This window comes from Pelodiscus sinensis, chromosome 20, assembly GCF_052426305.1.
Source record: "Pelodiscus sinensis isolate ZL-2025 chromosome 20, ASM5242630v1, whole genome shotgun sequence".
In the NCBI taxonomy this organism is placed as follows: Eukaryota; Metazoa; Chordata; order Testudines; family Trionychidae; genus Pelodiscus; species Pelodiscus sinensis.
In genome coordinates this window covers 8,942,238-8,967,005 of record NC_143071.1, presented here as the reverse complement: position 1 = coordinate 8,967,005, position 24,768 = coordinate 8,942,238, and the positions used below count along the sequence as shown (strand labels likewise).

Sequence of the window (24,768 nt, the reverse complement as noted above, 5' to 3'; positions counted from 1 at the left end):
ACCCCCCCCCCACCCACACACACACATTTCCTCTCCATGCAAGTGGGGGAAACAGAGGCACAGAAGCCATTAAGCGGCTTGCCCAAGGTTGGGCAGGTCATATGCAGTAAAGACAGGAATGGCTACTAAAATCCCTGGCTCCCAGTTCTTTGTCCAAAGCACCGTACCTGCCAAAAAGCAGACTCTCCAGAGGCCAGAGTGCAGCGACATTTTGATTTCGGTGGTCTGATTCTGGGGCAGGATGATTCCTTCCTCCAGGTAGAGCCAGTAGTCGGTGCTCACCGCAATTCCCAAAAGCCCCAAGCCGCAGACAGCAAACACGCTGCTGAGCAGAGTCAAAGCCTTCCTGCCGCACGCGCTCATTCCAAAAAGCATCAGGGTTCGCAACGGCAATAAGGAATAGCTGGAGGGGAGAAAAGACAGCGTGATGAGCAAAGACTGAATTGCACCCAACCTATTTCCAGCTTTGCTTTCTTTAAGATCTGTAAGTGACAAAAGCATTGCCCTCCCCTATCATGCTCATTTAGGTCAAGCTGAAATAAACCCTTAAAAAAAAATCACAAACTCTCCAGACACAGAGAGCATTTGAACCAAATGCTGCCGGATAGTCACATAGCTTTATTCAGTTTTATTCCCCATGGTCTTGCTGAACTCACTGCCACTGGGATGTAGACATCCTACCTTCGGGACACACACTATTCTCACTACAGAGTAGTTGTTTATCAGCGATGTTACTGAATTGCCTACATGTCACAATCAATATTGGGGGCCTCAGCTAATTATCGCCCTTCGGTACTTCCATGAAATGTTCCCTGGAATCTTTTCCATCCATGTGCAGAAGTTTTCCATCCATGTGCAGAATAAATTTCTATATGCTAATGTGCACCACCAGTTAAAAAAAAAACTGGCTGCATTTGAATCTCTCCTGAGAGGCCGCACATGTGCACCGCTTACAGCAGGGGTGTCCAAACTTTTTTCAAAGAGGGCCAGATTTGATGAAGTGAACATGCATGAGGGCCAACAATTTTGCCTGACATTCTTTGAACCATTAAAATTAAATGCAAATTAACTATTTTATGCAAAGTTTATTGCAAACGGCATACTTTTCATTTTGTCACATGGATGACAAATCTAAACAGGTGTTATCTGCCTTTCATATCTGAAGGCCAGATGAAAAAAAAAATCCAGGAAGCTGAAATATATGTCAGGAACATTGTAAAGTACATTACATATTATTGGTAATAAAGGTTGTCTGTCAACTTTTAAGTTCAAAAAATATGAACAGGAACATAACACCAAGTATACATGTTGTGTCCAAATATATTTATAACTGATTTAGACCAACTGACATTAACTGAGATTTTACAATGTATTCATCTCAATACATACGGATTCGTTGGGGGCCATAAAAGATAGATATTGCCAAATTACCTGGGGGGACGTATTAAACCGGTACGCAATTGGCCCGCGGGCCGGACTTTGGACATGCCTGGCTTACAGGGAACACTGCTTCTATGGCATGAGAGCCTCACATTCTTTATCTTCCCAGCTCCCCCATGAGGTCAGACACAGAACCACAGACATAGAGTAAGACACATTCCCTGGATCAGGCATCTTATATTCTGGAGCCCGAATCTTGCAAAGATTTACATGCTCACATCTAGGAGCTGGAATTAATACCATCGAAGTCAATGGGACTCCGCACAGTGTGTAAAGCGAAGCAGCAGTGTAAGTCTTTGCAGGATTGAGGGCTAAACAATACCTGGCATTTATCTAAAGCAGGGGTGGGGAACCTCTAGTCCGGGGGCTGGATGAGGCCCCCGGTTTACCTGGATTAGGCTCCCAAGGTTCAGCACAGGGGAGCCTGCACTGATGCTTCCGCCCCCCTGCCCCTATCCACAGGGCTGGAGCACACAAAATCTACCAGTCTGGACTCTTGTGTGCAAGAGGCAAGTGGAGAGCGTCTTTTTCCTTCTCGGTCAGGGGCTTCTCATTTTGCTCATTGTACGGCCCCCAACTGATTTTTCTGTGGGTCAGCAGCCCCCGACCCAAAAAAGTTCCCCACCTCTGCTCTAAAGGCTTTCATCTGCAAGGATCCCACACACATTGCAAACCCATGCACACTTGAGAACCACAGTGATCTGCACTTAGCAACACACACACACACACACACACACCACCCCCGAGCCATTCTTCTGCGTGAATTATAGACTCGTCACTCCCTTGAGAAACAATTTACCATCAGGAATTGTTGAGTGAATACTCATATTATTAAGAGGTCATTATTTTACTGTGGACCATTCACTAAATGGCAGTCGCTAGAGAAATTAATGAAGTGCATTGTGCAATGCATTAGCCTCACTTTATTTACTTTTTATTGTTTGTTCACTTACTCCCTAATTTGCAGAAATCAGTCACTCTCAGCGGGCCTGCCAGACGATGTTGCAAAGTGGCAAGATGTTACCAAAGGTTGTTCTATTTATTATGGTTTTATCAAAGCCTCTTAAGCAAAACAAACTGTCATGGGATAAGAGGGAAGATCATGAATCAATCATTGGTTGAAACGCAGGAAACAAGCAGTAGGAATACACAGGCCTGCCAACAGGGTGAAAGTAAAGGGAGCCAGTGATCCCCTAGCCCCACCTCCTCTGCCTGAGACTCCACCCCTTTCAGGAGTGCAGAACCACCTTCCCACACACCTTGCCCAGGGGTCCAGCAATTCTGTCGGTCCCTCCTGGGAATATGGTTAATTTTCACAGTGGAGAGGTAAAGAGTGGAGCCTCCCAAGGATCTATACAGGGACCAGGGCTGTTCACCAAAATTGTAAATGATCTGGCAGAAGGGGGTAAATAGCAAGGTGGCAAAGTTTGCCAACTATACAAAATTTCCCAACAGAGTTAAGTCCAAAGCAGTCTGTGAAAAATTACAACAGGGTCTCACGAAACCAGCTGACTGGGCAACAAAAAGGCACATAAAATTCAGTGTTGATAAATGCCCAGGAATGTGCACTGACAAACATAATCCCAACTATCTGTGCAAAACGATGGGGACTAGATTAGTTACCATCAATAAAAAGATCTTGGAGTCATTGTGGATAACTCTCTGAAAACATCTGCTCTTGTAAAGCAGCAGTCCAGAAAAGCGAACAGAATGTGAGGCACCATTAAGGCAGAACATATGAAGGGCAACAAAAATGTTCAAGGGTAAGAACATCTTATAAATGAAGAGAGGGGAAAAAAAAGGGACTGTTCATCTTAGAAAACAGACAACAAAAGAGGCATATGACAGACGTCTATAAAATCACGAACAAGGCTAGTGACAGACTTCACCAGGCCCTGAGCAGGTGGGGGAGGCAGGACGGGCCTGGCTCTGGGCTCCCCGGAAGAGGCGGAAGCTGGGGCTCAAGGGGCAAGGCTAATGCAGTCAGCCCTCAGTGCCGCAGCATATCCCCCCCCCCCCTCCAGTCCTCAGTGCCACCTGGCCTGCACTGTGTGGAACTCTAGAGGGGATTGAAAGGACCCAGGGTCGAGCAGCCTTTTAAATCGCCAGGTCCTGGGGCAATTGACCCCTTTGTTCCCCCTGTTAGCGGCCCTGATTATGGATGGGGTGGAGAAAGTGAACAAGGAGGTGTTATTTACCCATTTACATAATGAAAGGAACAAGGAGGCCACCCAATGAAATGAATAAGCAGCAGGTTTACAACACACACAAGCAAGTACTTCACACAATGCACAGTCAACCCGTGAAAGTCGTTGCCCGTGGCTACCAGGAAGGCCAAAAGTACAACTGGGTTCAAAAAGAATACAGTACAACATGGTCAGAGGCACAATCGCATGCTCTGAGTGCCCCTAAGCCTCTGACTGTCAGATGTTGGGACAGGACCAGAGGGGGTAGATCACCCAACAAATTGTCATTCTCTGTTCATTCCCTCTGAAGCATCTGGCCTGGGCCACTGTCCAAATCCAGGATGCTGGGCTAAATGGACCATTGGTCTGGCCCAATATGGTCATTCTTATGTTCGGAAAAGTTCACTGAACCCTAAAAAGGCACCAATGTCTTTGTGCCAGAGGGCAGAGACCTAACTAAAAGAGAAGAACAGCCCCAGAGCAAATGACAGACTAGAGAAAAATAAGAGGCAATGAAGAAGGTTTTGTGAAAACATTGTAGCGTGGTGGTGGGAATTGGGCAGCAAGATCTGTTCACTGGTTACACAAAAACACAACCTGAGCTGCACAGAAAGACAGAATCACGCAGAATTTCCCAAGTGTGTTTGGTTCTTGGTGAGCACTACAGAAGACAAGAGAAACAAACAAACGAAATTCCCCCTTGAGAAAAACAACAACCAAATTTAACACAGGAGCAGAAGGTAACATCTTCCTTGTCCTACTTTTCAAATTGCACATGCACTGTTCACGCTGTGTGAAGCTTTAGACAATAAAATGGTAGTTGATTGAATCCAAAGAGAACATAGCTTTTAACTAGCATGCACAATACCAGGTTCCAAAGAAGGCACAAAACTCCTAAATGAACACAAAAGAAAATTTCATATCAATTGTTGGAAGAATTTCCAAAACACCGAGGGGATAGTTAATCAAAATTATGGGGCAGCTTGGTCTTGTGCCTCTTCGGGCTGGTCTGCACACTAGCTTGCCCTGAAGTAACTGAACTGGTTTTCATTTCGCACCTTTGGTTATTTTGGGACAAGTCAGTGCGTCGGCAAGCTCAGTTTGGAATAAGCAAAATTAAAGGAGGATATTTTAAGGGCTTAAAAAAAACTTTGTTGAAATGGAGGACCCTACAGGTCTGTTCATGCCCCTGCTTTTTAATATGGATATATGAATATTGATCTAAAATAAAGCACAGTGGGAATCTTCATAGCAGAGGTGACCTGTGCCTGCGGGGATTAGGAAACAGTAAGAGGTAGGACCACTAAATTCAGTAGACAGCTTCCACTTATTGTATCTTAAAGCCACAAAAGGATTTGGTGTGCCAGGAAAATGGGCTGTGCCTGGAATGAGATTGGTTCTCAGAAAACCAAACAGAAAGGAGACAGCATCACCAGGCAGGTGAAAAGGGGTGGCCAGGACTGCCCCAGCCTTGAACCTCCCATCTCCCAGGAATCATTTCGGGAGGATGAGGAGGGTTGAAGCTCCCTTCCCCCAGATCATACAGGGATGTTCCTGGCTGTTTCCCTTTGTCAGAGAGTGAGGGGAAAGTGCATGGTCCATGACCAAAAGTGGTATTTCTGTGAGATGGCTAAGCCCTGCCTGGGCCTGCGTTATATCCAAACAGAGCATCAATATATAGAGAGATAGCGGTAGAATCTCGCAGGGAGATGGTGTCAAAGCTTTTCCTGAGGTACTTTTGAGTCCAGTCCCCAGCCCTTACAGCATGACCCAATACCATAGACCATCCCTGATAGATGTCTATCCAACCTGCTCTTAAATATCTCCCAAGATGGAGATTCCACAACCTCCCTAAGCAACTTATTCCAGTGCGTAACCACTCTGACAGATAGGAAGTTTTTCCTCATGTCCAACCTAAACCTCCCTTGCTGCAGTTTAAGCCCATTGCTTCTTGTCCTTGACGAGACAAGCCTCAGAAGCCAAGGAGAACAATTTTTCTCCCTCCTCCATGGAACACCCTTTTAGATAACTGAAAACTGCTATCATGTCCCCTCTTAGTCTTCTCCTTTCCAAACTAAACACGCCCAATTCTTTCAGTCTTCCTTCATAGGTCATGTTTTCTAGACCTTTAATCATTCTTGTTGCTCTTCTCTGGACCTTTTCCAATTTCTCCACATCTTTCTTGAAGTGTGGTGCCCAGAACTGGACACAATACTCCAATTGAGGCCTGATCAGCGCAGAGTAGAGCAGAAGAATGACTCATGAGATTCCATGGAAAGCCTGCAGTTTCCCCACCCTCCTGCTACGACACTCTCCCAAACCTTTCCTCATAATGTACTGCCAGAACCAAAGCAGCACAGAGTTAGGGTGCATAGGGAGCCGGGTCTCCCCCTGCTTGCATACAGAAGCTGAGCCTGAGTTTGCCTGTTAACCTTGAGCCAGAGTACTGGCAGCCTGTGAACAAGAGTGGTATTATTACAAATTGTTTCCATGTACATCTGCTATGGACTATACTGCCTTTGGGACTCAAGTATGGACTATACTGCCTTTGGGACTCATGCCCAACTTTAAAACTCACCATGATCAGAGTGTCTGGAGAGATCTGTGTTTGCCTCTAGGGTAACAAGAAAAATGACAAGTTTTGTTCAGAGACGGGCATGTTTGTGAAATGTTACAACCTTTTATCATGGAAAGTACAGTCACTCCATTGTTAATGGTCACTTTTCCAGACCAGACCTTGAAAAGTCAGGTATATTCCCCTGCAAACAAAATCCGTCAATTAAGGGAAAAAACCTCGAAGGACAAGGGAGGATCTGGTCAAAGATGTGTTGCGTCATTCAATGCTTCAAACAGAGAAAAGGGAAGAAAGAAAAGCTAGGGAGATGAAAGTCAGAACAGAAGCTGCTGAGCACACACTAAAGCTCATGGAAGACCAAAATGAGATGCTGAAGTGTCTTATCACGATGGAGAGTGAACAGAACCAAAGGCCTCCCAGTCAGCACATGAAGAACTCTTTTCACAGCAACTGTCCCTCCATACTCACACATCAGCCTCCATGGCCACATATGCAGAATTCTTTATCCAGCAGCCCTTCCTCTATGCCATGGGTTCCCAAACTGGGGGGGGGGGCATGAATAAACTCCAGGGGGGGTGCGAGGTGACACCCCTCCACCCCTGTGAATCCATCCGCCCTAAGTTTTGCTGCTATTTTTTTGGCCCCGGTGAGGTTTTTTTTTTTTTCTTTTTTTTTTTTTACTCAACAAGTTTTGCTGTTATGGGGGAGAGGGGCCAAGGTTTCTCAAAAATAAAAAGGGGGGGGGGGATGCCGAAAAGTTTGGGAACCACTGCTATATGCCCACACACTCATTTTCACAATCAGGTAATTTTTTCCAGCAAACTTCCCTCCCCGTGAAAGCAGCTGCGATTTTAACAGCTGGACGTCAACACAATTGTAAGGTTTTCCAATAATCCTTATCATCCCTTACTACCAAGCATCCTGACTGAAAGACATCAATAAAGACAAATACGATGCCGGTTTCCAGGAGTTTATTTTATGTGACACAACCCCTGTGAAAGCCTGAAATATCCCTTGGGTTTCATGGTAATGCCTCGCTCAGGATGAGGCAGTAGGATGAGGCAGGGAAGCAACCCCAACACACAATGTCAGTGCCTCTCATTGTCAAAGTGGTTCTTCTGAGCACCCTGGGATATTGATGGCCACACTATGGGATCCTGTGATAGAACAACTTTATATGGCTGCTCAAACTGTGCACCCAGGCGCTGTGTCTCATTGTTCCACACACAGCCAAACACTTCCTCCTTACTTACACACAAATTATGTAAGCAACAGCATGTGGCTACCACACAGGGGATATGATCCTCTAAAACATGGGTTCCCAAACTGGAGGGTGTGAAGAAATTCCAGGAGGGGGGGGAGGGCGCAAGGCAACCCAGCCACACATACACCTCCATCAATCCCACCCCAGGTTTTGCTGCTTTTGGGGGGGAGGAGGGGCGTGAGGGTTTCTCAAAAATTAAAAAGGGGGGCATTATGCTGAAAAGTTTGGGAACCACTGCTCTAAAAGATCCAGCCTGTCAGAGACACACCTCCATCTCCTTTTCAATCTGCCAAAGGCACATTCAGTGACCATGTGGCATTGGCTTAGCCTGTTATTGAATCACTCCTTACTGCTATCCAGGTGCCCTGTGTAAGGCATCATGAGCCAGGGCTGTAAGGGGTAAGCCATGTCACCTATGTGCATTTCCACATCCCCCACTATAATTTTCAGGTCTGGAAAGAAAGTTCCTATCTGAAGCTTTCTGAACAGGCCACTGTTCCTTATGATACATGTATCATGCACCTTTCCAGTCCACCTCACATTTATGTCTGTGAAACACCCACAGTGATCCACAACAGTGTTTCTCAACCAGTGGTACAAGCACTCTTAGGGGTACTCAAGAGAAGTCTGAGGGGTACAGCAACGGAACTGAAATTTGGAGAAAACTGAATTTTTGTTTTAAGTTTTACAACGCTTTATTATTTTTGTACTTTTTATACCCAAAATTTCATTGCCCACCCGGCTACGATTAAGTTGTTTAAACAAATGTGTTGCAACGGTAGAAAAAAATGGTGCGTCTGAAAACTGTAGGTACCGGGGGTACTTCTATATGGTTTTTTTTGAAAAGGGGGTGCTTTCAAAAAAGGAAGGTTGAAAACCTCTGATCCACAAGCATCTGAAGCACCCTGGAGAAGTGTCCCTTCCGATTCATGTACTCTGTGACAAGGTGGGAGGAGGGGGTGCTATAATGGGAATGTGTGTGCCATCGATTGCCCCGCCACAGTTTGGAAAGCCTGTGTCTGCAAAACCAGCCACGATGTCATCCACACTTCCCAGAGTCACAGCCCTACACAACAAAACTTGATCCTCTGCTATTAATAGCCTAAATAGCTCTGCTGCAGTGCATGATGTCCTAAGCACAATGAACACAACACGGCAGAGAAGTCAGGGATCCATAATTTCTCACAGCGGATGCTGGAGTTCGCAGCAAGGACTGTCCAGGAGGGCTGGGAAGCAGAGGGATGGTTTTCACGTTCCTAAAATGCGTAGCGCTACGTTGCTCATTCCCACAGTGCTTAGAGACTAAAGGTGACATCAGGCACTAGGGGATCCTTACGCACATTGCTAGGATTACCAGATGGTTTAAAAAATATACCGGACACACTTGATCTCATATCGGGGGGAGGGGGGCTTGCCCAGGAAGATCGGGGGGGGAGGGGACACCAGCCAGTGGGAAGCAGGGATGGCCAGGAGGAGGTTGGGGGGAGAGTGACTGGCTGGGTGGCAGGAGGGGGAAATTGGCTGCCGGGAAGCAGGGCTGTCCGGGAGGGAGTTGGGAGAAGCGGGGCTGGCCGAGGGAGAAGAGCAGGGAGGAACCAGGCAGCAGGAAGCAAGTCTGGCCTAGGCACACACAGATCCCGGGGCGCTGCCCATTTCGCGCACAGTATCGGCAACGCGCATGGGCAAGTCCAGCCCCGGGGATTCCATCCCGCCCTGCCCCCCTTCTCTCTACTACGTAGTTGCGTACTGATATTCATGATAATAATAAAAACTTAATTAGAAAATATCAGAAATTTATATGTCCGGTATTTTCTCAATTTGTTTCCCAGACAGAAAATTCAAATACCAGACTGTCCAGTTCAAAACCAGACACCTGGCTACCCTACACATCGCTTAGCTCTTTCTGTCGGCGGGGGAGCTAACTATGTGGCCATGACATGGCAACAATGGGTGGCAGAAAAACAGGTTTGCTCAGTTTTCGGTTTTGGCACCTTTTGTGTTGACAGCACTTTAGTTGCCAAACCTTCCCAGTGTAGACACATCCTTAAGCAGAGTCTAAAGAAACACACCCGCGTCTGCAAAACTTTACACTGCTTTTCCATTAGACCACACACAGAATTCTAAGAGAGAAGAGGAAAGCAGCATCTCCTGAGTGTTGTGTCTTTTGGTCTTTACACAACATTATGCGTCAAAAGAATAGGCAGTGAAGAGGCTCAAACTATTTAAAGGGACAGTACCCTATCCCTGTACACTGCAACACAGTGCAAAGGAGTTCATTGAGTCTTGGCAAGAAGTATACTTGGATTATCAGAAATGCCTTCCATAGTCATAACTATTTCCCTCCTCCAGTATCAGGGGAAGATACCAGCCACAAGACTGTACTGAGGCACGGGCTCGTTCTATACTGACATGAGGGTACGTCTACACTACAGCCGAAAGTCGGGCTTAAGATTCACAATTTCAGCTACATAAACAACATAGCTGGAGTTGACATACCCTAAGCCGAGTTTTGGCACCATCCCCACAGCAGAAGATCAATTGGAGAAACACTCCGTCGACTTTCCTTACTCCTCACAACTGCAAGGAGTACTGTAGTCAACAAGGGTGCCCTCAGCATTCAATTTAGCAGGCCTTTACTAGACCCACTAAATCAAATGCCAGAAGATTGACCGCCACAGTGTCAATCTCCAAGGCAGCGAATACATGCCCGTTAGATAGGCCGTCACCTAAGGTGCTGTCTTAAGTTATAAAAAGTGCAGTCACTTGAAGAATTTGGCCCAGGCCTAACCCTACCACTGCACGGTACCATGAGCTCCTTGCCTGTGACTTTGATTTAAAGTCTGTGGAGTTCTCTCAACTCATGAGAAACCCTGATGTTCAATATTTGCCACTGGTGCAGGGCTGTCCCTAGGCATACATGAAATACGCAGCTGCGTAGGGCACCTGAAAACTTGGGGCACCAAATTTTCGGGTGCTCTGTGTGGCTGCATGTACTTGTATGCATAAGTATGGCCCTATCACCTCCACTGCAACCTTCTTGATTCCTCTCTGCCCCTGCTCCTGTGGCTGCCTCCTCCCTCCAACACACACACACGTGCTTCTCTCAGCCAGTAGCCTGCTGAGAGTGAGGGCTCTCTCCTGCTAGGCTAGGGGTGAAGAGGAGACCTCTGCCTTTGGGACTCCACTCTGATCCTGGGCAAGCCCCCAAATACAGGCAGAATCTGCATAGGGGCAAGGTGAATGCCTGAGTCCCAGGCCCCCAGCAGAAGCCATTTGAGGGGGTGGGGGTCTCCTTAGTGTTCAGCACCATAAAGCGTAAGGACAGCCCTGCACTGGTGACGAAGGGGTTTTGCATTCTGTCAGCAACACCATCAAGATACAAAACAGAGATTACTTCTCTCATTCAAACCCTAGGCAGCAGGAGCTATCAACCCTGAAATTATGTGACTATTACTTGCCAGACACCCACACTATAGAGGAGCATTTGAAATTGCAGCCTCGAAGCCGACTATACCCCTCTAGAGAGCATTAGCAGTAAAACACATATTATGTGTCCTGGAACAAAAAGATGCTTTTTTTCCCCCTCATGTGTGGGTGGGCCAAAGCCAAGAAGGTTCAAGTGGTTATGGGGAAGAGGAAGAGAGTCTTGCTCCAAAAACATCTGTAGCCCTTTCATTTAATCACCACTGGCCTGTGGTAAATCTCTACCAAATCTCTCTTCTGTGGCTTCAAAACCAAAACCATTTAATAACAGAGAAGGCAAAAATAATGTTTTTGTCCCTTTAAGAGGAGAATTACTCCCCATGCCCCAAAGAGCTGTTGTGAGCAGAAAAGTGACTATGCAAACATAGCACCTGCGTCTTCTCAGTTCTTCTCCCTAGGCCCATATTGAGACATATTTTCTGACAACAGGATCTACAAGAAAGGAGTTTATGCTTGCAATGAACCCCGTTGCCAATTCTGTCCACACATCTATACAAGTGACACCGTCACAGAACCTAACCACGTAGGCCGCAACATCAGAGGCTCCTACAACTGCACATCCTCTAACGTGATCAATGCCATCAAGTGCCAGCAATACCTGTCTGCCATGTAAATTGGCCAAACTAGACAGACTCTACACCAGGGCTACGTCTACACTGGCCCCTTTTTCGGAAGGGGCATGCTAATTTTGAAAGTGGGAATAGGGAAATCCGCGGGGGATTTAAATATCCCCCGCGGATTTAAATAAACATGTCCGCCGCTTTTTTTCCGGCTTGGGGAAAAGCCGGAAAAAAAGCATCTAGACTGGCCCGATCCTCCGGAATAAAGCCCTATTCCGGAAGATCTCTTACTCCTACTTCAAAGTAGAGGAATAAGAGATCCTCCGGAATAGGGCTTTATTCCGGAGGATCGGGCCAGTCTAGACACTTTTTTTCCGGCTTTTCCCCAAGCCGGAAAAAAAGCGGCGGACATGTTTATTTAAATCCGCGGGGGATATTTAAATCCCCCGCGGATTTCCCTATTCCCACTTTCAAAATTAGCATGCCCCTTCCGAAAAAGGGGCCAGTGTAGACGTAGCCCAAATGATAAATGGACACAAGTCAGATATAGAAAAAGTGACACACAGAAACCTGTAGGAGACCGTTTTAACCTGCCCAGGCACTCATTAATGGACTTAAAGGTGGCTATTCTTCTACAAAGGAATTTCACAAGCCAACTAGAGAGAGAGAGTGCAGAACTGACCTTCAGATGCAAATTTCACACTGTTTCCCTTGGCCTGAACAAAGACATTACCTGGATGGATGGCCCATTATAAAAGCAGTCTTCCTTACATTTAACACATCATCGACATCAAAAGCTAATTAGGGGACACTTCCAGTCCACTCAATTAGCCTCATTAGCACTGGCACTATTATTGTCAGTAGGGTTGCCAGGTGTCTGGTATTCTACCAGACAGTCCGGTTTTTGGGCCCTCTGTCCAGTAAAAAAAAAATCCAGAAAATACCAGACAAGTGCAATGTCCAGTATTTCCTGGATTTCTGGCTGGGCGCTGGACGGAAGCCTGGCGGGGGCTGGGGGAGTGGCTGGGAGGCGGAACACGATCAGCGCTGGGAGATCTCACTGCATCTGACGCCTTGGGGAGGAGGAGAAGCCCTGTCCCTGCTCCTGAGCGCATGGTGGAGCCGCAGCTGGACTCACTCGTGCTTCTCTGGACCATACGCGGGACTGACAGCGCCCCGGGATCTGCACATGCCCGGGTCAGTCCCGCCCCGCCCCGACCAGCTCCATTGCCCCCAACCCCCTCCCGGGCACCCCTGCTTCCTGCTGGCCTGTTCTCCTTCCGATCTCCCCTGGCCAGCCATGCTGCCCCTGACCCCCACCCATATGCCAGCCATGCTCCCCCCCAACTCCACCCCTATCTCCTCGGGCCAGCCACACCACCCCTGCCCCCCTCTCCATCTCCCTGGGTCAGCCACACTGCCCCCGACCCTCCCGCCTGCTGGTCCCCCCTCCGCCCCTGCCCAATCTCCCACGGACAGCTGCGCTGCCCCCGCCCCGCCCTCCCAGCCAGCCCCAGCCAGTTCCTCCCACCCGCCCTCATCAAGTGTGGCTCATCTGAAGAAGTGGGTTTTGCCCATGAAAGCTCATGATACTATATGTAGTTTTGTCAGTCTCTGAGGTGCCACAGGACTATTCATTTTACAATGAAAGAGTTTACTGGGTTTTACTCCTCTTAAGACTTTTGAACTAAAACAATGGAGGGATCTGGATTCTCTTCCTGACTTGTGGGTCAACAACAGGACTGCCAACAAAGAGCCAGCCTGCGAAGACTTGTGTATGCAGGGAATGAGCACAACACAAGCCAGAGTGTAAATCGGCATGGCTGTAGCAGGCCACATACTAGCTGTCCAAGTGGAACCTACTTCCGTGCTCCAACTTGTTGCCATTTGAAACAGCAGCTCGTGAAGCCCAGGACAAAACTTTTAGTGTACAGCAATGCTACAGCAATCTAAATCAACACCCCATTCTCCTGTGCACTATATCAACATGCCCTGAGAAGCAGTGAGCACTGGAAAGTCCTATTGAGGCCAATCAGAAGTGAGTTTTTAATGTAGTGCAAGGAATTACCAATTGTTCTTTGTTATACCTTGTCCAGGACCAGTGCTTGGAAAAATATACTGGCCTGGCAGAATTTGTACTCGTTTATTGGTGTGTTTGTAGCTCTGACTTGAGAGGGCAGATTTCAGAACCATGCCATGTAACCGCCTCTCTTCTTTCCTCTCCCCGCCTTCAATTTTCATGTGATTTTAACAGCTCATCTCTGAGGAACTGTGAGACACAGAGGCAGAGAGCAAATCCCCAGTTAGAGCCATCTGTCTTCTCAGCATCCCCCTGGACCCAGCATAGGCAAGGGAGTCCCCATATAAACACTCTGGGGGTACTACGGGAGCCAGACAGAATCTCCAACCATCAGGGGCAGAAGCAGCAGGTCCCTCTGTTCCCTTGGAGAACTTTCTGCAATTCTGAGTGGACTCTCTTTGGCTTGTGCTGAATGGCTGTTTGCTCCCACCCACCCCTTCTACCTCATCCATAGACTCTTCACCTCAAGGTTCTCTCTCTCTAACCCTCTTCCCCCCTCCCTCTTCAAGCTCCTGTCCCGTCCCTTTAGGCCAGCCTCTCCTAAACTCACAACCTCCCCCCCCCCCCAAAAAAGACTGAGGCACTAACATGCCACCATTATATTGTTCACTCTGCCCCTTCCCCCACTGCACGTCCATTGTTCTATTTAAGCTCTTTGGGCCAGTGACAGGTTGGATTTGGTTTTTGGAGGATTTTTTTGTTCCGTCTTAGGTACAGCTCCTAGTACAAAGGGTTCCTAGATGTTACAGTCAAGCAATAAATAAGAACGGATATGCCTTCTGAATTAACAGGGGCTTGTAAAAGGGAAATTTTTCAAAGGCACAAATGGGAGCCAGGTTTGACTTTCAATAGGAACTGAGCAGCTGTCCTTTCTGCCTCTGAAAATCTCGCTCAAAATGAATCCATCATGCCACAGAAAAAATTAGAGTGTTGGGTTTCCAGTGAAATCGTGTGAAGAATTAATTTTTAACGCTGGTAATTTGCAAGATCCTGACCCTTAGAACTGTCCTTGATTCTTCAGTCTCGTTATACTCTTTGGGGACTCGTCCAGGGATGAATACAATAAGTCTGAAATTCCTTCAATTTAAGTCCTTCAAATGTCCTTAAAATTGACTCCTTAAAAAAAAAAAGTGCAGTTCTTAAAATGCTTTCCCTCCGGTGCCCCCAGAATGTGTATGTGAGGAATCCCTCTACATCTATGTTTCCCAATTTTATTTGGCCATGGAACCCTTTTAAACGCGAAAGAATTTTGAAGAACCCCTAACAACAGTCTTATATATGGAGCTGAAAAAGTAGACCACAAATAAGTCAGGATAATAATAAACAAATGCTAAACAAGGTCATGAGATCAACATTTAGTTTAATTGCACATATTTAAAAAACAAAAATCACACTTAATGTGTACAAAAAATAAAGCTCAAAAACTAATATGCATAATATATGGTATATAACAGGTGATCGCATCGCTGACTCACTGCGCTGAGTAGTGACGTCATCATCCCCAGTCTCTGGCTAAGCTGCCATTACTCGGGGACACTTATCATGGCAAACACAAAAGAAAATTGTTTTCAATAAAATTCATAAATGCTTAAATATTAATTATTATGTTTTAAATCATAAAATGTTATTGTAATGGAATTTTCTCACGGAACCCTTATTTTCACTTTACAGAAGCCCGGAGTTCTGCGGAACACCATTTGGGAAACACTGCTCTACATATAACACTCCTAGTGGTAATTGTGTATATACCATTCCAAGAGAGACCCCTTCAGAAACCTTTGAAATTCACACTGATAATACAAATGGTGCCCATCCGAGCTCACAAGTGACTTGCGTGAAATTCTCGTCCGTTTCTCCCAGATCTCAAAAATAAAATACTACGCTGGACTTGATCCCTGAACCCCGTTCTCCATAGCAGCAGGGGAAAGACCGGAGCAAGAACCATCCCCACTGTCTATGTCATCCGGGTCATGAAAAAACTCAATAAGGATGCCATGGTGACAGGGCTGGCAACGGACATTCCAGGGCCTCAGATAATGTGGGTGAGGAGCGGGAAGAAGAGAACTACTCCGCTCTGTCCCCGGAAGAGTGGGACTAGGGGTCAGTCAGTCCTTCGGCCATGCTGCGCCCTCCCCCGACAGCCCTCAGAGCTGCCCAGACAGCACCACATGGGCAGCAGGGCTGACAGCCTTGCCCGGCCCCTGGGCAAGGCAGTTGGGGGCCCCGGCTCCATGCCTCGGGAAGGGGTAGGGCCTGAGGTGGAAAGGGTGAGCCTGGGGCTAGGCAGCCCTCAGCACAGCCCAGAGAGTGAAGAGCCTCGTCCAGACTGTCCTCGGTGCTGCCAGGCGCGCGCCACACGGCGCTCCAGCAATGATTTAAAGGGCCCGGAGTGCTCTGGCTGCCACCTCTGCAGCAGTAGTGGGGGTGGTGGCCGGGAGAATAAGATGGAGACTATATTATTGCCCTTCTATAAATCCATGGTACGCCCACATCTGGAATACTGCGTACAGATGTGGTCTCCTCATCTCAAAAAAGATACACTGGCATTAGAAAAGGTTCAGCGAACAGCAACGAAAATGAGTAGGGGTTTGGAACGGGTCCCATATGAGGAGAGATTAAAGAGACTGGGACTTTTCAGCTTGGATAAGAGGAGACTAAAGGGGGATATGACAGAGGTCTATAAAATCATGAGTGGTGTGGAGAAAGTGAATAAGGAAAGGTTATTTACTTGTTCCCATAATGTAAGAACTAGGGGCCACCAAATGAAACTAATGGGCAGCAGGTTTAAAACAAATAAAAGGAAGTTCTTCTTCACATAGCATGTAGTCAATCTGTGGAACTCCTTGCCTGAGGAGGTTGTGAAGGCTAGGACTATAACAGGGTTTAAAAGAGAACTAGATAAATTCATGGAGGTTAGGTCCATACATGTTTATTAGCTAGTATGGGTAAGGAATGGTGTCCCCAGCCTCTGTTTGTCAGAGGGTGGAGATGGATGGCAGGAGAGAGATCACTTGATCATTACCTGTTCAATTCACTCCCTCAGGGGCACCTGGCATTGGCCACTGTCGGCAGACAGAATACTGGGCTGGATGGCCCCTTGGTCTGACCCAGTCTGGCCATTCTTATGACCTTTTCTATCGCCAGGCCCAGGGGCAGTTGCCTCCTTTGTCCCCCCTGTCGGAAAGCCTGCATGCGGGTTTCCAGTAGTGATTTAAATCACTAGGCCTCAGGGCAACTTCCCTGGTTGGTGGCCCTGAATCTGTATTTCAACAGTGACCACCACAACTGAGCCAAGCGTAAAAGCCCTAAAGTGGCCCTGAAGTGCCATCGCCCACTGGCCCTCCTTTCGACCCAAGGTCCGGGCTGAACGAGCAGAACCAAATCAAGGGTCGCCAGCAGCTATTTGGGCCTAAGCCCCTTGCTAAAATGCAGTCTCCAATTTACTGTGGTCTGCGGCAAAGCGAAGCAGGGAGAAAGTTATCTCAGCTGACAAGAGAAAACTGTTTCATGTACGGACACACGCTGGGCTGCAGCAGGCCAAATGTGATGGGTTTTCAAAAGCAGAGAGCAAGGGGAAGGCAGGGGAAGCAGAAGAGAATCAGAGGCTATAGGGTAAACACACACACAGTTGGATTTAGGAGGGGAACTGAAAGCAAAGGCAGAGATTAAGGAGAAAATAAAGAGAAATGAACAGAGCACAGTGACAGGAGGAAGATGAAACCCACTGAGTGAGCTTTCAAGTGTATGAAAAACTGTAGGAAAGTAGGTAGCCGCTGACAGGTTCAAGAAGGGAGAGGAAGGATGAGGTAAGGCAGGAACTGACTTGAAAGACCAGCTCCCCACTAAATTGCAGCAAAGCTTTTTCATTGGATTAAAAATAAAGGGCTTTCAAAAAGCCAGGTCTCCCCCTCAGGACACAATGCAGCCAGCAGAGGTGGCCAAGGATAAATAGGTCAAGGGAGAATGGATCTTTCCAAACTTAACTTTGCAAAGTTGCAAAAAGTCGGAGCGATCAGGGCTGGGCCTCCAGGCACTTTGTCCCAGTAGGTCCTGCTGCTTTAAGACAATTAACCCAGCACAATGTCAGAGTGACTCGTGGGTCAGCCCAACCCTCACCTTCTCAATGTGGAAGCAAACACAGGGGGTGCTACAAGAGGGCAGCCGCCAAGCCCCTTGTATCACTTCTTACTCCAGATCTGAGCTTACAGCCCAGTGGAACCGACCTCCATGAAGATGCTCTGAGCCAACTCCCCACTCAGAGAGGGAGGTTTAAACCTTGTTGGGGGCAGAACAGACCAGAAGGATGAGGGTCCAAAAGACCTGACACATGCGCAGTCCCAGAGCGTTCTAGTGTCCATGGGGCTGGGTTTTCAAGAGAGCTCAGCTCCAGTTACGCACCCGTATAAGGGCTGAGTTTTCAAAGGTATGCAGCAGCTCAAAACTAGGCTAAGCCATAAACATGCTAGGTCAGCTTTTCAAAAGCACTCTGGACACTAGGTGTCATGATGGGTCGTGACACCCAGTGTCCAGAGTGCTTTTCAAAAGCTGGCTTAGCATGTCCCACCAAGTTGGCTTTTCAGTTCTTTGGCCCTGTCCCAGCAAATAAAACAGACTTTTAATCAAGGAGCCAATTTTCAAAGGCGCAGATGGCAGATAGAGACCTGGCTCCCATTAGCTTTCAGTGGGGGCAAGTGTTTCAGGGCACTTCGTGCCTTTGAAAATTTCCCCCTGCTTCCCTCCAAGTTTCCAGCTGGGCTGACTGGTGGGAAAGGCACATTGCCCATCACTCTGAACCAGCAATGTGAGAAGATGGTGTACGTCGGCATGTATCTGTATCAGTCTACAAACTCCATTCTGCTGTGTGGACGTCCCATTTTGAATGACAAACTGTGCTGTGCCTCCATTGGACAACTATAGCTTCTAGTTTGTGCTGAACCACCCAGGATGTACAAAGATTGCCCCCCACACATAGATGACAGGCTGACATAGCAGAGCAATCAAGAGTGTTCCTGGACTTCTACTCATATGGACTCAGCTTAGAAGAATAAGCTGGCTGCAGCCCTAGCAAACCAGCTTCCTCAAGCTGTCCTGTAATGAATCACGTGACTGAGGAACTTGAAGTCGTTCCAGGAGCTCACCTGACAAACAGAGCTGGAACTTTTTAAAAGAATTCTCTCCAATTTATTACCTGGGGTGGTACTAGAAACAGATGACAAGACTCGGTGGCATGTGATGGGGCCCTGAAAAGACACGAACCAAGACCCAAATTTAATTAAGGTCTTCATTTATACAGAGGCTTTCACCTCAAAAGAGCCAAAGTGCTTTACAAATTCAAATATCAGAGGGGTAGCCGTGTTAGTCTGAATCGGCAAAAGCGGCGAGGAGTCCCGTGGCACCTTATAGACTAACTGAGGTGTTGGAGCATAAGCTTTCATGGACAAAAACCCACTTTGTCAGATGACATGCATCTGATGGAGTGGGTCTTTGCCCACGAAAGCTTATGCTCCAACACTCCAGTTAGTCTATAAGGTGCCACAGGACTCTTCGCCGCTTTTACAAATTCAAAGTGAAACTTCTGAGGATGGGCAAATGGAGCTGGATTGAAAGACCCAGAGAACGAAGTCCCTTGAAGCATAGAACAGGAGCAGCACTGACTCTAAGGACATTAACATCTACAGGATTTTTGAAGTGTCTATGCTGGGCCTCTTTCTCCTTGTAATAAATGAAACAACTCAGGAACAGCCTGAAAACAAGACATGTCCATGAGCTTACACCACAGGAAAGAGATTCCTGGGGAGGTAGAATGAATCGCCCAGCAGGATAGGTTAGGATTAGAACACAGATTTTCTGATTTCCCATCCAACCCACTGTGAGTCACCAGCCCATTCTTCTTCCTAAATTGCCCCATTGCACAGATGGATAAACTGAACCCAGGGAGTCTAAATGACTTGCTCCAGGCCTCAATCTCCTAATTACTCAGATGACAAAAGAAAGTGACCTAACTCAGCTCTACCAGTGGTGCTGGAATCACAGTGTGGATCTTTAGCTCAGCTTTTGGGTATTCTGATTGGATAAAAATTACAAGTTTAAAATCATTCAAAGAAAACTTTGTGATTTGGAAGGATTCAGCCTATTACAGGTTGAACTCCTCTAGTCCGTCACTCTCTGGTCCGGCAACATCCGTGGTCCAGCATGATTTTAGTTAGCAGGATGTCTACTTATCATGGCTGTGGCCACATTTCGCATGGCCCCATAAAGTTTGTTTACAGCCACCAGTGCTGAGACTCGGTGTTCTGTGCTGTTATTTAGCTCTAATTTACCCCCAAATGTCTTCTAAGAGCCAAGTCAGCAGTGGAAGCGTTGGTAATGCTTCTAGACAACACTGACCCCCTGCGAGTCGGCAAATTCTCTGGTTCAGCACTGGTCAGGTCCCGAGTAAGGATGTTAAATTGCGATTATCTAGCTAGTTGTATAGTCAATACAATTTGTTGATAGGATCGCTCTGCAGAGCCGCAGCGGGGGCTAGCTCCAGGAGCCGGGAAACTGAGCAGTCCCTGGAGGCTCTTACTACATTTAAAATGCAGAGGTGCAGCGTCCCGAGCGAGCATGAGCCGAGAGTGCTCAGTCCAGGTTCACGGTGTGTCCCCAGCGCCTGTTCGCGGTGGACAGCCCTGGCTGCAGTGAACAGGGGCTGCTTGGCGGCGGCAGCCCCTGTCTGCGGGGGGAGGGACAGCTCCCCACTGGGACTCCTGCAAAGAGGGGATGCTTTGCAGCAGCCTCCCCCTCTATTCTCCTGCCCCCCGCTGTCTCTGAGCTGCACCCCAAGTCTGCCCCCCTCACTACTCCTTAGAGCTGGGTCCAGATGCAGAGCAGGGCCTCTGTGCACAGGGCCAGCAGTGGAGAGGAATGCCGGGCAGACAGCCTAGTCAGTGGCCAGGAGCCCCCAAAACCAGCAGCTGAGTGGGACTCTGGGTCAGCAGCAGAGATCCTGGGCAGGCAGCAGAGCCCCCAGGCCAGCAGCGGGGTCAATGTCTGGGAACCCTGTGTGCTAGGTGGGCAGCTAGGACTCTGGGGCCAGCAGACGATCCCTCAGGGTTGGCAGCGGAGCAGCCAGGACACTGGGCGCAAAACCTGAGTTCAGCCTCATGCACAACACACCGTGCAATGGCCCTAGCAATTGGTGGGGGAGGGGGACAGACAACAGATTGCATAGATGCCTTTTTTAGGACACGTGCATATATCCAAGACCTCATTAAAACATTTGTTGCCAGATCAAAACATACCCTTGAAAAGCTCATATCTAACATAGCCTGTCTACTCTTAAGCAAACCGAAGAGCCACACTTTGAAGGTCAGCAAAACTCAGGTTCCAGGGGATCGGTCAAGGCGGCATGTTTCATAGGACGCTGCCCAATGAACACCTTTGTGCCTAGCTCCCAAGAGTTCAAATCCACAGGCGCAATCAGCAGAAGGGCAGCTGTTGGGACAGAGCAGAGGGAGAAAAGTCGCCTCTTGGGTAGGAGGGTCCCCGACCATATGAGGCTTTATGGGCTGTTATCTCTGTCAGAACGATTCAAGTGTGAAACATAAGGGCTGAGAAAACAGACCGACTGAAAGGGAGGCAGAAGCTGTCATGCGTCCATATTACAGGGAGACTCTGGCTTAGAGGTTTGATAGAAACTAGTTGAACAGATTGATTCTTCAAAGGAAAAGCAGGATCTCAAGTTCTCCCTGATCTCTGGATACTTCCAATTAGTGCAAAGTCCAGTTCCATAAACTCCTAATTACAAATAATGGATGTTACTTTTGTTTTCTAGCCCTTTCATGCAATCAGCACCCATGCATACAAAAGCCCGTGAACAATATTCACTTACTGGCACCAATCCAAAATCCTGACGCTAAGACATTAGATGGAAGATTTACAAAGCAGGAATATTTATCACTGTCGGCTCTTATCTACACTAGAGGTGAGTCTATAGAGCAACGCTATTTCAGAATAACGGCCGTTATTTCAAAATAATGTGAGGGTCTACACAGCCATTCCGTTTTTTCGAAATAAATTTGAAATAAAGGTTGGCTTATTCCAAAATCTGTAAATCTCATTCTATGTGGAATAACGCCTATTCTGAAGTAGCTATTTTGAAATAAGGTGTCTGTAGACTGTCCACTGCTGCTATGTGAAATAGCCCCTCACCAGGGCCATTCTAAGTTATTCCTCCCAAGTGTGCCTCTGGGGCTGTGTCTAGACAGAAAAGGGATGCAGATTAGACACAGCGCAATTGCAAATGAAGCGGGGATTTAAATCTTCCCCGCTTCATTTGCATAAACATGGCTGCCGCTTTTTTCCGGCTCGGGGCTTTGCTGGCAAAAAGCGCCAGCCTAGACGGGGATCTTTCGGAAAATAAACCCTTTTCTGAAAGATCCCATATTCCTGATTTTAAGAGGAATAAGGGATCTTTCAGAAAAGGCTTTATTTTCCGGAGATCCCCTTCTAGACTGACGCTTTTTGCCGGCAAAGCCCCGAGCCGGAAAAAAGTGGCAGCCATGTTCACGCAAATGAAGCGGAAAAGATTTAAATCCCCGCTTCATTTGCAATTGCGCTGTGTCTAATCTGCATCCCTTTTCCACAAAAGGGGTACAGTCTAGACACAGCCCTGGGGTTTAAATCGAGATAGCACATCTATATTAGGGAAGCCTGCCTTGGACTAATTTTGAGGCTTCCCTGCAGTGTAGACATGCTATTTCAAAACAAGCTGTTTCAGAATAACTATTCCAGAATAGCTTATTTCGAAATTGATGTGCAGTGTAGACATAGCCTAAGACTTTATTTTGAAATAACTCCCCCCTCCCCCCAGGTAAATTTGGTCCACACTACCAAGCCCATTATAAATTTTGAAATAACAAGCTGTGGAACTTGAAATCTGTACTCCTGCTTTTCGTCAGGAGTAACACTAATTTTGAAATAGTTATTTCGAAATAACGATAGTGTGGACACGCTGGTGCTGCTATTTAGAAGTAACTACTCCCCAGAATAATTCAAACTAATTACTCCCCAGTGCTTCTTGGGGCTCTATGTCTGAGGCAGCACGTTCACATTAATGGAGCCTGCCTTGGACAAATTTTGAGGCTTCCCCATAGTGTGAGCATGCTAGTTCGAATCTGTTAAATCGGGAGTTCACTCGAATTTACTAATTTTAAAACTGTTTCCTAGTATAGACATGGCCTAAGAAGTCTGCACATGAACCTGCAGAGAGAAGAATCAATTGTGAATTTCATTCTAGGCTGCAGAATTCTTGTTGCTCCGTGTTACTGATTACGGTACGTGTCCATTGACTACTGTTCATGGTGCTATGTCTTGCTGACAGCACTTTCCTCTTTATTTTCTAAATGCTTACAGTCTAGTAATCCAAACAAACAAGCAATCCTATTTTGCCTCCAGCATTTTAGGTTAACCCATGCTTGCATGTGTCTTCTTCACGCAAAGGCTCTACAGAATGTTAATAGACACACTGAAAGCAGCGCGCTCTCGCTGGATATACAATAGTTCGGTGAAAGTCAGAGAGGAGAGGGTGGTTCAAAGCGGGGGGCGGGGGGGGTCACCGACCTACAGAAAAATCAGTTGGGGGCTGCACAAAAGCAACCCCTCAAAAAACAAAAGCACCTCACTGACCTGGCCCCCAACTAAAAAGCAGAAAGACACTCCAAACAAAGTGTGTATTCCCTTACACACCAGAGCCTAGGGGGCACTGGGCTAGTAGATTTTGTGCCCCTCCAGGCCCTGGGCTAGTAGAGTTTGTGCCCCTCTGGGGTAAGGGCAAAAGGGGTTCAGTGTATGGGAGGAGCCTGCCAGGAAGAAGGCTTGAAGTATGGGGGGGTTGGTGGGTCAGGGAGGGTGGCAGGCTGCAGGAACAGGATGGGGGTGGGAGGACTAGGCAGAAGGTAAGGTGCAGAAGCAGAGTGGGGGTGCATCAGTGGGCTGGGGGCAGGGATGCCGCAGGGCTAGAACACCAGCACTAGTTCCCCAATGCTGGGGGTAGGACCCTTAGCCTCAGAGGTTAGATCCAGGCAAGCTGGGGGTTAGATCCAGCCCCCTGGCCATAGGTTCCCCACCCCTGGTTCAAATGATTGATAATTGGACATATCACCTTCATATCCAAGCCAGTTTTGATTTAACCTAGGAATGCATGAAATTAACGTAATTTTACTAACTTCTAGTTGCTTCTAGGTGCCGTTTAAGATGTTGCTGATTTACAGAGTACAGAATGGTTTGAGCCCTGGCTAAGCAAGATGAAATTGGTTACCGTATCTTGTCTATTTAGAATGTGCTTCAGGGCAGAGATTGTGTTTCACTGTGTGTCTACATGGCACCCAGCACAGGGGAACCCCCATCTCAGAAAGGGCCTTTAAGACAAACACTTGGCAGGCATTGTTGCTTTACAGTTGTCATCTTGAGGTTTAAGATGCTCAACTCATTCTTCCTGCCTATGGAGATGGAGATCCATCGGTCTCAGAAATTTACGGACAAATGTAAGGCCCTTCCTGTATTTAAAAAGAGAAATGAACTCTCCTTCTTCCATAACTAAAGCATTTCAACATCTCCACGTTTCTCCTGCCAGGCAGCAAAATGCCTAGTAACAGGCTAAAAACCTGGACACCTTTTCTGTATCCAGCCACATAAGATATTTACGATGCTTGAGTTTGAACTAGCAATGAAAAGAATTCGCATGCACTCTCCCAGCACCGACCATTTTAGCCCCACGTGAACTAAGCCCATGACATTTCCTCTGTGCTACGTTTCACCCCCAGCGAAGGGCTACGGATAACCCACTGTTACAGGATGTTGATTCCAGAAGGCACAGAATGAAGGCTCCTTCGTGCTCCAGGGTTATTCTGATTAGTAGCACATGCAGTGGTAGGTAAGTAGAGGATTAGGCCCTTGATCCACATTGTCCCTAACTGGCCTTCTCTTTGAGCGCTAAGGAGCTATGGTGATGTGACAGCTGGAGTTCAAAAAAGCAGAAGAGAGTTGGAAGGAACAACCTCAACTGCCAAATTTAAAAAATTCGACATCACTCCTCTTGGATTCAGACCTTCCAGGCAGCAACGACAAGAAAAGACGCCTGTGTAGCTGGGCATTTAGACAAGGCAGTTTGGGGTTAATAAAACAGAGCTGGGTTGCAC

General features: G+C 47.3%; 1 protein-coding gene across 2 annotated transcripts in view; it reads right to left on the bottom strand.

Moving 5' to 3' along the window:
- The window catches only part of CACNG5 (calcium voltage-gated channel auxiliary subunit gamma 5), a 47,618-nt gene that overhangs the window by 11,047 nt on the left and 11,803 nt on the right, over nucleotides 1-24,768 (bottom strand). The window contains exons 1-2 of one of the 2 annotated variants that reach the window (XM_089771911.1): nucleotides 2,394-2,519; nucleotides 168-403 (exon numbers count right to left, since the gene is read on the bottom strand). In XM_089771911.1, the coding sequence (XP_089628037.1) occupies nucleotides 168-375 (208 nt within the window). In that variant the 5' untranslated portion in view covers nucleotides 376-403; nucleotides 2,394-2,519. Of the gene's footprint in view, nucleotides 1-167; nucleotides 404-2,393; nucleotides 2,520-24,768 lie in introns of those variants that run through there. The other variant, XM_006110576.5, reaches the window with a different exon arrangement.